This window comes from Ranitomeya imitator, chromosome 7 (genome assembly GCF_032444005.1).
Source record: "Ranitomeya imitator isolate aRanImi1 chromosome 7, aRanImi1.pri, whole genome shotgun sequence".
Lineage (NCBI taxonomy): Eukaryota > Metazoa > Chordata > Amphibia > Anura > Dendrobatidae > Ranitomeya > Ranitomeya imitator.
In genome coordinates, this window is record NC_091288.1 from 4,566,000 (window position 1) to 4,579,088 (window position 13,089).

At 47.0% G+C, this 13,089-nt stretch overlaps 1 protein-coding gene across 1 annotated transcript in view; it reads left to right on the forward strand.

Annotated features, from left to right (window-relative positions):
- Positions 1–13,089, forward strand: part of LMLN (leishmanolysin like peptidase) — a 59,991-nt gene that overhangs the window by 25,551 nt on the left and 21,351 nt on the right. Inside the window, exons 7-11 of the mRNA XM_069732572.1 lie at positions 3,682–3,787; positions 4,185–4,279; positions 4,346–4,463; positions 6,046–6,153; positions 6,334–6,410. Of these exons, the coding sequence (XP_069588673.1) occupies positions 3,682–3,787; positions 4,185–4,279; positions 4,346–4,463; positions 6,046–6,153; positions 6,334–6,410 (504 nt within the window). The remainder of the gene's footprint in view (positions 1–3,681; positions 3,788–4,184; positions 4,280–4,345; positions 4,464–6,045; positions 6,154–6,333; positions 6,411–13,089) is intronic.

The window sequence follows — 13,089 nt, forward strand, 5'->3', positions numbered from 1 at the left end:
ATGGACAAATGTCTTTTTTCGGCCTTACTAACTATGTTACTATGTTACTATGTTACATGCAGGCGGCAGAGCTGTGTATATGTGAGACATGCAGGCGGCAGAGCTGTGTATATATGTGGGACATGCAGGGAGCATATGGCACCGTATATGGCACAGCAATGGGGCACAATGAACGGTGCAGAGCACTATATGGGGCACAGCTATGGGGAAATAATGAACGGTGTAGAGCACTATATGGCACAGCTATGGGGAAATAATGATCTATTTTTATTTTTGAAATTCACCGGTAAATGCTGCATTTCCACCCTAGGCTTATACTCGAGTCAATAAGTTTTCCCAGTTTTTTGTGGCAAAATTAGGGGGGTCGGCTTATACTCGGGTCGGCTTATACTCGAGTATATACGGTAATTACCATCCGAGATCCATACCCTCTTCCTCTGATTCTGGATCTGTTCAGCCAGGTGGTGGGCGCTAAGGTGTCCTCCAAGTTGGATTTAAGGGGGCCTACAACCTGGTTAGAATCAGAGAAGGGGATGAATGGAAAACCGCGTTCAACACCCCTGAGGGTCATTTCGAGAGTCTGGTCATGCCAGTGACCAATGCACCTCCGGTGTTCCAGCATTTCATTAATGATGTTTTCCATCATTTGGTGGCAGGTTTCTGATGGTCTGTCTGGATGACATTTTGGTTCACCTGATTGTAGACACATCGGGGGGCATGTGAGACAGGTGCTTCAGATATTTAGGGATAACAAGCTTTATGCCAAACTAGAGAAATGTGTTTTCGCCATCCAGGAGGTGCAGTTTTTGGGGTACCTGTTGTAATCTTAGGGTTTTCGGATGGATCCGGAAAAGGTTCGTGCTGTACTCGACTTTGACCGTCCCGAGAATCTGAAGGCATTACAGCATTTTCTGGGTTTTCCTAATTTTTACTGGAAGTTTATTCAAAATTATTCGGTAATGGTGGAACCCCTTACTGACATGACAAGAAAGGGGTGTGATTTTTCTGAATGGTCGGATGCTGCTTAGAGGGCTTTTTTTCCCCTTAGAGTTGTTTTGACACTGCACCTATGCTCAGTCAACCGTATGCATATCAGTCTTTTATCGGAGAAGTGGATGCGTCTGAGGTGGGGGGTTGGGGCTGTGTTGTCTGAGTCCCCCGCCATGCTTCACTGTATGCATCGCTGAGCCCCCATGGTGTCTCACTGTAGGTATGGCCGAGCCCCCCGCCATGCTTTACTGTAGGCGGCCATTCACTGAACCGCGGCCATTCACTGAACCAGGAGCCATTTTTCATGGGAATTAAGCCAAGATTCCTCAGGAGCACGGGCAGAAGTTGCCATTTGTGTATACATCACATCTGTAGCAGTTTGTAACAGCCAGTGGGGCTCTGTTGTAAACTTATTGGCCATAACGGAGTGAATAATCCTGAGACTACAGATTTTCAACCCTCAGACCCCTCATGTGTCCCCGTTACTGATGACAGCTTTGCACCCCAGTGGCTTCTCTCAGCAGATTTATCAGGTCATTACCTTGAATGGCTCCAATGATCAGGTTGCCTCGTCCAGAGATCATTGTGAAATCTTTGGCCGTCAGGGTTTCTGCCCATCAGGTGTAGTGCAGCGGCAGTGTCGGTGCACAGCTGCATACAGCGCTTAGCCAGTTCCACAACTGCTCCAGCCCGGAATATGGCAAGCGGTGATCAACTAAGACATTGCTTATTTGTAAAGTGCTGCTTATTATGTTGGTGCTTTATAAATAAAAATTATTATGAAGGTCAGTCTACCTGGAAACTTGCTAGAACTTTAAAGGTATCTTCAAGTACCACCAAGTAAACCATCAATCACTTATGATAAAACTGGCTTTCATGAGGACTGCCCCAGGAAAGAAAGACTGAGAGAGACCACTGCTGCAGAGGATAAGTTCCTTAGTGGGTGCAGATTATGAGCGGTTATAAATGATGCACAGATGTCAAATATTGATAACAGAAATCCCAAATACATATTAGAAAGTCGAGTGTGGCGGATAGTGACGCCCTCCCCCAAAACCAACTCAATCCGCTCCAAAGAAATCATGTAAATAAGGAGGAAAATGCACAGCATCGATGAAAATATAAAAACACGTTTTATTTTTATTAATCCATATAAAAGTTAAAAAATACTGTACCACAAAGTAACACACTAACAAAATGCAGAAAGACCACCCAAAAAGGGACCCCCATAGTCCAATGTGTGTCAAAATGACTAGTGGTCTAAACCAGATAAGCCAGCTAAACAAAGTGTCACAGCCACAGACTTCCAAAAGAAAATTAAGCGTCACTGAATATCATAGCAAGTGCAGGAGGTCTGCTATAGATGAACATGGCTTACCGGTGAAGGGGCGTGATGGAGGGACAGCCGGATGATGGATCGCACTGCACTGCAGCGAAACGCGCGTCGGGGTCCATCATGCGGCTGTCCCTCCATCACGCCCCTTTACTGGTAAGCTATGTTCATGGTCTTTCTGCATTTTGACTGGCGCCATCTTCTCAGTGTGTTACTTTGTGGTACAGTATTTTTAACTTTTATATGGATTAATAAACATAAAATGTGTTATTATATTTTCATCGATGCTCTGCATTTTCCTCCTTGTTTACAGATGTCAAATAGCAGGCACCTGCCAACACCGTAGGAGTCTGCGACCAGCTGCCATGTCATTGTGAGAGGCAGCAGAGGTGAGCGGATGGTTTCTCCACGTTCCGTGCCCACTGTGAAGCCTGGGAGGCTCTGCTGGTGACCCTGGTGGTGATTTATTCCACATACATGGCGCATTACCCAACGACCGACATCCATGGCCAACCATAAAACACGTCCAGGGTATATAAGACCGAGAGGGATTGAGGCTGCGTCATAGGAAACTGCCCCTGCCATGCACAGACTGCAACCAATGGAGATTGTCCTTGTGCACCTCTTCCCTGACGAAGCGAGCAATGAGCACGCCGCACCTGAACTGATCCAGGTCTGCGGGAGCTGCGGAGAGAAGCTGAGGGGTGGAGGGCCGCCAACATAGTAATGGGGGCACATGAGGAATCTGAGGGGTTAAACCTTCTGGGTTACTCCTCGTTTCCATAGCTGTCCCTTCTTATTGGTTTTGCTGCCTTCAGACTGATCTACTATGTGCACAATAAGGAGGAAACCCACGGCATGAACAGGGGGTCCTGGATTGTGAGCGGTCCTGTACATTATCGTCACCACATCATGTGGGAGGTTCTGAGACGTCGTGTCTGCTCCAAATTAAATTGTAAGATTCAAATACGTGCGCGGAAGATCCACGCTGACACAGTAAGACTCAAAGCAGATGTCGCTGTGTTACATCATCCGGTCAGTCTTTATATAGGTTATTAGTATTCACGCATAGTAACAATATCATTGGCTCATCTATGTGCGGGCAGCAGACACACGTCCAATCTGTTACCACCTAGCTCGTGGTCTCGGGGTCGTACTGACCCCAAGTTTCCTTACTCTCACCTTCATATGTTTTTTTCGAAGTCTGTTAAACAAAGACTTTCCCCTTATCTGAACATGGACGCCATCTTGGAAGGAAACAAATACATTTACAAAGAAACTATAATGAAGTCAGGATAGATAAATCTAAATGCTGCTCTCCCAACATCCAGAGGCTTCATTGTCATTTGTCCTTTTAGACCCATTGCCGGATATGCCAACCTGTGCCCCAGCATGATCTCCACCCAGCCTCAGGAGTTTGCGGGCATGTTATCCACAGTGAAACACGAGATCATCCATGCTCTGGTACGTATCGCCAATGTGCTGCCGGGGCGGCCCCCGGGAATGTGCCGCCGGGGCGGCCCCCGGGAATGTGCCGCCGGGGCGGCCCCCGGGAATGTGCCGCCGGGGCGGCCCCCGGGAATGTGCCGCCGGGGCGGCCCCCGGGAATGTGCCGCCGGGGCGGCCCCCGGGAATGGGCCGCCGGGGCGGCCCCCGGGAATGTGCCGCCGGGGCGGCCCCCGGGAATGTGCCGCCGGGGCGGCCCCCGGGAATGTGCCGCCGAGGCGGCCCCCGAAATGTGCCGCCGAGGCGGCCCCCGGGAATGTGCCGCCGAGGTGGCCCCTGGGAATGTGCCGCCAAGGTGGCCGAGTCTGCTCGTCTGGGTGATGTCCATGATTTCTGTGCGGTTTTACTTTTCCAGGGATTTTCTGCCGGATTGTTTGCACTGTACTATGATGATAACGGGGAGCCCCTGACCCCGAGGAACGCGAATGGTCTGCCTGTCTTCAATGAGAGGTGAGTGTCCGTCCTGTCTCGCGCTGATGGAGATGTACGTGATATTACTGGCTCCCTTCATTGCAGCCTCGGTGTTTACCAGTGGGGAGAGAAGGTGGTCCGCACCGTGACCAGGACCTGGGAGGTTAGAGGAGCCAGGACGGTCCAACACAATGTCCAGCTGCTGGTCACTCCGAGGGTCACGGTGAGTGTGCGTTACAGATATGAGCCATGGCGGAGACCACATATGGAAGTGGTGACTCCTATAACGCAGCACTTCACGGCCCGCAGACCCAGGTGGCAAGCAAAGAAATGGCTTCTGTAGTCCTACTTGTCACGGATCCCTTCTCCGTGGTGTCACCTATTCGTCACGTGCCTGCTCTCACACGTGACTTGGGGTTGTGCCTGCAAGGGTTAATCTATCTCCCCACTCTCAGTCCAGCATTCAACCTCTGTCCTATGCTGTAATGGGAGCATAAATCACGCGCTCATACACGCTGCCACCACTCACCGAATACACGGGCGAGGAGTCCCAGAAATAGACATATTTGTATTAGTATTATTATCACTCATAAGGCTCACACACCTTAGGCTATGGATTCTTTTAGAACATTCAAGGTTCAACTTGTTAAAGTTTTATACTTTAATAACAAAAAGGTCAGTGCTTACAATAAGAAAAGAAAAGGTATAAAAATATGATAATAAAAAGACATACAACTTATGCAAAACAGTATCAAAATAAAGAGGAGAAAACTTACAGAAATCATCTAACTGGTAGTTGCTTTCTGCTTCCTGAGGGAAGGAATAATGTAGATTGGATCACATCAGCTTCTCAGACTGCCCTCACATGTGAACCAATTCTCTGTCTGCAGCCTAAATTTATAACTTTGGTCTGAGGTCAGGTTTCTAGACCGACCCCCCAGGTTAATATCATAATTGCGGTCTGTTTTATTGGCCACTGGCTCAATCACGCCCTCTTATTTGAGTGACACTTAGCCTGGCTATTTGCTACCATTTCCTTGGTTATATCTATAAGCGATGTCACATATAATTTTTTGACCTATACTTCAGGTAAACCCTGTCTGTTTATTTATTTGTGTTTTTCTTGTATATACTTTAGTTATTTTTGTACAGGTTGTACTTCCTTTTTGTTATTTCATTCTTTTTTTTATGTTGTAGCGACTGATGAAAGTCCCAAGGGACTGAAACGTTTCTTGTGCTACTAATAAATCGTTTTCACGGTTACAATTGTTTCTACGGTTACTGAAGTTGAGTGCTAGACTTTTATATTACACATATTGACGGTTTGGGAACCTAAGTATTAGCACCAGTCTGTGAGCTGTGCACACGGTGTTTTCTCTTCTCATGTTTTATTGGCCACGGCTGCTCTACTGATGAATATATTATTTTCTCTTTTGAGACACTTGTGAAAAGGTTCTCAGGATAAGGTTCTCAGGGTCACCTCTTTTGGTGACTGTGACCCTGCCTGAAGCCCACCCTCTGGTGGCGACTGTGACCCTGCTCGAGGCCCCCGCCCTCTTTTGGTGACTGTGACCCTGCCTGAAGCCCATCCTCTGGTGGCGACTGTGACCCTGCTCGAGGCCCCCGCCCTCTTTTGGTGACTGTGACCCTGCCTGAAGCCCACCCTCTGGTGGTGACTGTGACCCTGCTCGTGGCCTCTGGTTTCGACCGGGCTCTGCTGACCATTTTTCCCAGTCTAACTCTTGATCATGCTGGTGTCTTTGCTTATCTTCTGTGTTTTGTGGTCGTACTGTCGTGTGTTTCAGGAGGAGGTGCGTCGTCACTTTGAATGCCCGATCCTGGAGGGCATGGAGCTGGAGAACCAGGGCGGCATCGGCACGGAGCTGAACCATTGGGAGAAGAGGCTGCTAGAGGTGCGGGGGGCTCGTCTGGGGGTCTTTATAGCAATCACCGCATGTTATATACCCACATATCTCAGCGGACAGGATGACCTACACTGGGCACGCTGGGAGTTGTGGAGAGCCTTGGGTTGGGAATGGCCGTTCTAGATCTTTCCCACTTCTTAATTTTCTCTCCCCAATATTTACCCACAGAATGAAGCCATGACGGGGTCCCACACCCAGAACAGGGTCTTCTCCAGGATCACGCTGGCACTGATGGAGGACACAGGGTGAGCACTTACTATAAGTGGGCAATGGTCACGTCTTTATCCATTTCTGCTCTTCTCATCATGTTCATCATGAAGCGGCCAGCTCTTGTGATTCCTGTAATCTGACATCCAGTCATCCAGAAATTCTCATCCTGCACGTCTGTGGACTGATGTTCACCCGGCCGGATGCAATCGAGACCCCAGTGATTGTGGGGTCAGCAGTACACACACGATCAGTGCTGTCTGGACCTCAGGCTGTGTCCTTCAGTTTGCTGTGTGCTGTGGGGTCTCTCCGGCCTCATACAGCAGACGTTTCCCGAGTCCCCCGCTCACCGGATAGAGACCTCTTGGCCTCCTTACAGGCGGAGTATGGTGGGATGTCCGTCTGTTAGGTTGAACAATTTAATAATAAAATGTTCACTTCACTTAAGTTGCCTACTCCTGGCCTAATGGATATTGATCAGGTGCGCACCAAAGAAATAAACATATAACAACACACAGTCATATGTAAACTCTCCATGATCAATCTATGGCCCAGCTGCAAGGGAAAAACAGACTTTATTCAGTCAGAACACATGGTTACATATCCCCTGTAAGGGGGGCTCGGTTAGCTCTAAAATGGGAGTGATCGGATGCATTCCATTGGTTAGTGGGTTGGGCAATGAGCAAGTCCATGGGTGGATCCATGAGGTGATCAGGGTGGGTTGGTCCATGAGGTCATCAAGGTGGGCGTCACTGTGGGTGGATCCATGAGGTCATCAGAGTGGGCGTCATCTTGGATACCAGCCAGGCAGCCACATGGCTCTCTGATACAGGAAATGGCAGCCATCTTTAGTGTCTTACTTTCATCTAAAAAACTTATGTAAGATCAAACAATACACGTTATGGGTCACTTCTCTCAATCTCTTATGGCTTGGGGTTAATTAAGTATTTGATCTTATGGCTCTCCTCAACAGTCCCCCCTAAATACTTTATTAACCTTTTTTTTTTTATCTTGATCCCACCGTGGTTTCCTAACCCACCAGTGTTAAGTGTCACTATGACATCAGAGGCTTCATGACAATACAGATGCTATAGACACCAGAGAATGTGTGACCAATCATGGATATATCAGGAGGTATCTCGGAGCGCGCTACCAGCGTCCTCGGGACTTTTCTACCTGCTGGATCTATTACTCTCCAATCTCCATGGTTACATAAACTACACATGTCACTCACCCTGATGTAACACATCCTAGATCTGACCGTCTCGCCTGGGAGGGGGGAATTGGAGTTTTCACCAGTTTGAGACAAGTTTTCCCTTGTGGAAAACCTCCCTTTGTAGCTGGACTTTGACAAGCAGGTCAGATCCTACTCTGTCCCTAACTGTCTAACAAGTTTATAATGTGAGAGATGGATTAAATGGCGCTATAACAATAAACAATAATAATAATAATAATAATATGGATCCAGGAGACGCTCAGCAATCCTGACCGAAGTAGGAGTAGTCAGGAGCACTTGGTAGGGACCCTCAAATCTCGACTGCAGGGATGTCTTTCTGATGAACTTCTTTACCAGCATGTAGTCACCAGGTTGGAAATCATGGGTACCTTCACTGGAATCTGGAATGGATGATAAAACTTGTACATGTGTTACTGACAGTTCTTTTAGTAAGGACAATTACATAATTTACAAGAGTATCACTTCCTAAAGCTAGTTGTTGTGGAAAATATTGACCCAACCTTGGAGGCTCCCCCAAAAAGAATCTCGTGTGGTGTGAGTTTGGTGGGACCCCTTGGAGTGTTTCTGACTGAGTATAAGGCAATGGGCAAAATGTCTGTCCAAGTCTGACCTCCTAACTGGCTTTCAGTATTTTATTTTTCAAGGTGCCATTCAGTGTTTCTACTTTCCCACTGCTCTGTGGGTGATATGGAGTATGTAAACCCAAATCAGCTCCCACCAATGTCCATAGTTCCTTAGTCAGTGCTGCAGTGAACGCAGGTCCTTGGTCACTCTCAATTACCTCTGGGACCCCATATCTGCATACTACTTCAGTCATCAGTCTCTTAACAGTCACTCTGGCAGTCATGTTTATTACTGGATAGGCTTCGGGCCATCCTGAGAACATGTCAGTCACTACCAGTACATACTCGTACTTCCCTACTTTTGGCATTTGAATGTGATCAATCTGAATCCTCCGAAAGGGATAGAGTGGTTTAGCCAATGTTTCTGAGTAACTTTCTGGGGCGGTGCTGGATTGCATGTTGCACACACAAGGCAGGAATTGCAGTATTTTTGGGTGACAGTAGAGATCCCAAGTGCCATGTAAGTCTTCCAAATCAGGTCAATCATCTGATTCCGGCCTCTGGGCGATACCGTGTGCCCATTCTGTCTCCGAGGAATACAGATTACGGGGTAGACAGAACTTTTTGTTCACCCTCCAGACTCCATCTTCATCCTTTTTTAGCTCCTCCTTCTTGTCATGGCTTCTTTTCATCATCCAATGTCTTGATGTAGATGGATAATCCTCATAAGAGAGCCTTTAGTCCCTTCTTCAGTGTTTTGTGACACGTACACCGCTGCTTTCTCTTTCCCAAATGGATCAGCAGCATAGGTTTTTACTGTTTTGTCAGCAAAGAAGTTCCTCCTTGCTTCTGGAGAATCCAATCTTCCGTGAGCTTTGATCTTGATCACTGCAACCTCCGAACGTAGATCAAGAGCGGCCACAAGTTCTTGTATGGTAGCAGCATGTTTTACAGGAGTTCCACTGGACGTTAGGTATCCTCTGGCTGCCCAGATACTGCCGAAGTCATGAGCCACTCCGAAAGCATATCTTGAATCCGTGTAGAGGTTGACCACCTTCTCCGTTGCTTCCTGACAAGCCAACGTCAAAGCTTTAAGTTCCGCTTCTTGTGCAGACATGTGCGGTGGTAGTGATCCAGCTGAGATGACCTGGTCATGTGTAACCACGGCATATCCCGTATGGAACCTTCCCGTTTCATCTGCAAATCTGGAACCATCAGTGAGGAACGTCAGGTCAGCATGTGGGAATGGGTCTTCAGACACGTTTTTCTTGGAGGCTACTTCTTTCTGCATTTGTTCAAGACAGTCATGATCCTCCTTTGAGTGTGTAGAGGCATCTTCTCCGAGAGCATGAGCATCATCATCCACATCCCCCCTGGAAAGAGGAAGCAGCATGGACAGTTTGAAGATGCTGCAGCGGACAAGAGTGACATTATCCGGAACCAACAGCGAATATTGTAGTCTCATATGACGCTGCACCAACAGATGTTTAGGGCTGCAGGAATAGCAATTATGTCGTGTGGAGCCATTAAGAGAACTGGATGTCCTCAGATGATATCAGAATTTGGGATTCCAAAAGCTGGTGCAGACTGTGTGGCCTGTTTAAGAGCGTAGAAAGCTTCCACGGATTTGGTACATAGTGGAAACGCTGATGTCTTGAGGTCTTTGTACAATGGCTGCATCAGCTTTGAGGCATCTGGAATCCTTTGGCGACAATAAGTGATAGGTCAGCCAGCTCATCCGAGGCCCATGTCTTGGGTTCTTGGCAGAACTCAACACCAGAGTCCCATGTCTTGCCATTGGCAACTGAGTCATCATTGAACACGATATCCATAACAGGCCAATATGCATCGACTGCTTTAAGATTTGACAGGGAAATTAGATCTTGCCACGTAGCTGGGTAAGTACTTTGGATTTGAAGCATGCTTCTGTAGAAAGGCATCGGCTGTTTTTCTGGATCTGGAGCTTGGTACAACAGAGTAGCAGCTTGCTGGGGTGTAAACTTGACGTAGAGGGTGGGCTCCTCAGACATGAGCATTGGCACTGTTGGTGGTGACACCTGAGGCGGGAGTAGAGATGGCACCGGAATTGTCAAGGTCTCAATTTGCTCACTAATATTCGTATACTCTAAAATGCGAGTTATTGCTGCATGAAGTTGTTGAGCACTAACGTCTGGATGAATAGGGTCAAAAGTAGGGGTCACAGCGTGTATGATCATTCTACATGGAAGATTGCCAGCTTTAGTCACCACTATGTCCCCAACAGCTATCTGACCATGTGACTCAACAATGATTTGACTGTCAGCTTGAATAGTCGCCCCTCCTGCTTACACTATAGCTCTAGCTACACCTCCATTATGCTCTAACCGAGAATTGGCAGCTTTAACAATAGCGTCTGTTTCCATTGTCGTTATGTCACCCTTTCCCACCACTAACAAGGGTCCCTCAGGAAGTTCTTTTTCGAAAACAGGTTGCCAACATTCCCTCCCCTTTGTGCTTCCTGTGCTATTGACATCCCCCTCCCAGATTGAGCCCCCCCTTGATACAGTTGCCACCGTCCCATACAGGTGTGCACTTGGCTGCAAGAGAGCCTGTGAGGTACCGGGTATAGGGTTAGGTAGACTGTGTGAGAGTGCTATTGTAGTGGAAGCGTTGGGAGGAGAGGCCATTGCTTGGAGCATCTTGTGTGGGTGGTTGTGAACAGGTAATTCAGAACCACAATGGACATTGAAGTTCAGAGCACACAAAGTGACCTGACAATTACCAAAAACATAGGACGAGCTCTGAGACGTGGGAACTCCGCTGACCGCAATCCCCAATCCTATCACACAACACCAGAGGTAGCCGTGGATTGCGCCTAATGCTCCCTATGCAACTCGGCACAGCCTGAGAAACTAACCAGCCCTGAAGATAGAAAAATAAGCCTACCTTGCCTCAGAGAAACTCCCCAAAGGAAAAGGCAGCCCCCCACATATAATGACTGAGAGTAAAGATGAAAACACAAACACAGAGATGAAATAGATTTAGCAAAGTGAGGCCCGACTTACTGAATAGACCGAGGATAGGAAAGATAGCTTTGCGGTCAACACAAAAACCTAACAACCACGCAGAGGGGCAAAAAGACCCTCCGCACCGACTAACGGTACGGAGGTGCTCCCTCTGCGTCTGAGCTTCCAGCAAGCAAGAAAAACCAACAAAGCAAGCTGGACAGAAAAAAAATAGCAAACAAAAATAACACAAGCAAAACTTAGCTTACGCAGGACAGACTGGCCACAGGAACGATCCAGGAGGAAGCAAGACCAATACTAGAGCATTGACTGGAGGCCAGGATAAAGGCACTAGGTGGAGTTAAATAGAGCAGCACCTAACAACTTAACCTCATCACCTGAGGAAGGAAACTCCGAAGCCGCAGTACCACTCTCATCCACCAAAGGAAGCTCATAGACAGAACCAGCCGAAGTACCACTCACGACCACAGGAGGGAGCTTGGCCACAGAATTCACAACAGTGGGTGTGCGGCTAAATTGGCAGTGGAAGTGACAGTAGAAAGGGTTGGTGCCGAGGACGATCCAGGCGGGAGCATTGCTAGATAGGGGAAAGGTTCGGTGCCCCATTGGAAACCACTGAGACAGGATACATGGGTAAAGCTTGTTCACTTCCCAAAGGAAAATAGTATTGGCCGTTAGTGGTCATTACTGGGTAACAAGGATTTGGTGATGTGGTGTATAGCCTTAGTCTAAGATGTTCACCACCAGGAGCAGCACATTTGCCATCCAGAAAATGGCTACCGTCAGAATTACATGTTATCCACAAAATGGCCACCATTAGAATTAACACATTTGCCATCCACAGAATGGCCGCCGCCAGCATGAACACATTTGCCATCCATAAAATGGCTGCTACCAGCATTAACAAATTTACCATCCACAAAATGGATGCTACCAGCATTAACAAATTTACCATCCACAAAATGGCTGCTACCAGCATTAACAAATTTACCATTTACAAAATGGCTACTACCAGCATTAACAAATTTACCATCTACAAAATGGCTACTACCAGCATTAACAAATTTACCATCTACAAAATGGCTACTACCAGCATTAACAAATTTACCATCCATAAAATGGCTGCTACCAGCATTAACAAATTTACCATTCACAAAATGGCTACTACCAGCATTAACAAATTTACCATCTACAAAATGGCTACTACCAGCATTAACAAATTTACCATTCACAAAATGGCTACTACCAGCATTAACAAATTTACCATCCACAAAATGGATGCTACCAGCATTAACAAATTTACCATCCATAAAATGGCTGCTACCAGCATTAACAAATTTACCATCCACAAAATGGATGCTACCAGCATTAACAAATTTACCATCCACAAAATGGATGCTACCAGCATTAACAAATTTACCATTCACAAAATGGCTGCCGTCAGCACTAACAGATTTGCCATTCACAAGATGGCCGCCGTCAGGGTTAGCACATGGCTCTGGGCCACCATTATAAGGTGGTGGCCCCTCACAGGATATATTTTTGTAATACACATAACTCAAAACTCTGCCCTTTTTATTCCTTTCCTCTTCTACCCAATTTTCTCTATACAGACTTTCAGAGACTCTCTCCCATGCCCTAGCAGTAGACAACAATCCATTATCTTCTAGGATACCTTTTCTTTCTTTCAAGACAATCTTCCACTCCAGGGGCTGTAACCTCCCCCGTTCTGGCATTCCACACAACTTCATAAGCTTTTGACATTGTTTAACATGACTCTTCCCTTCACGAGTCGCTACTAATGTGCACAAGTCTATCTTGCCATCTGAATTTGGCTTAGTGCCAATACGGCAGAACTGCATACATTTCTCCATCTTTCTATAGATATCTATATCTCTATCAAGATAACAAA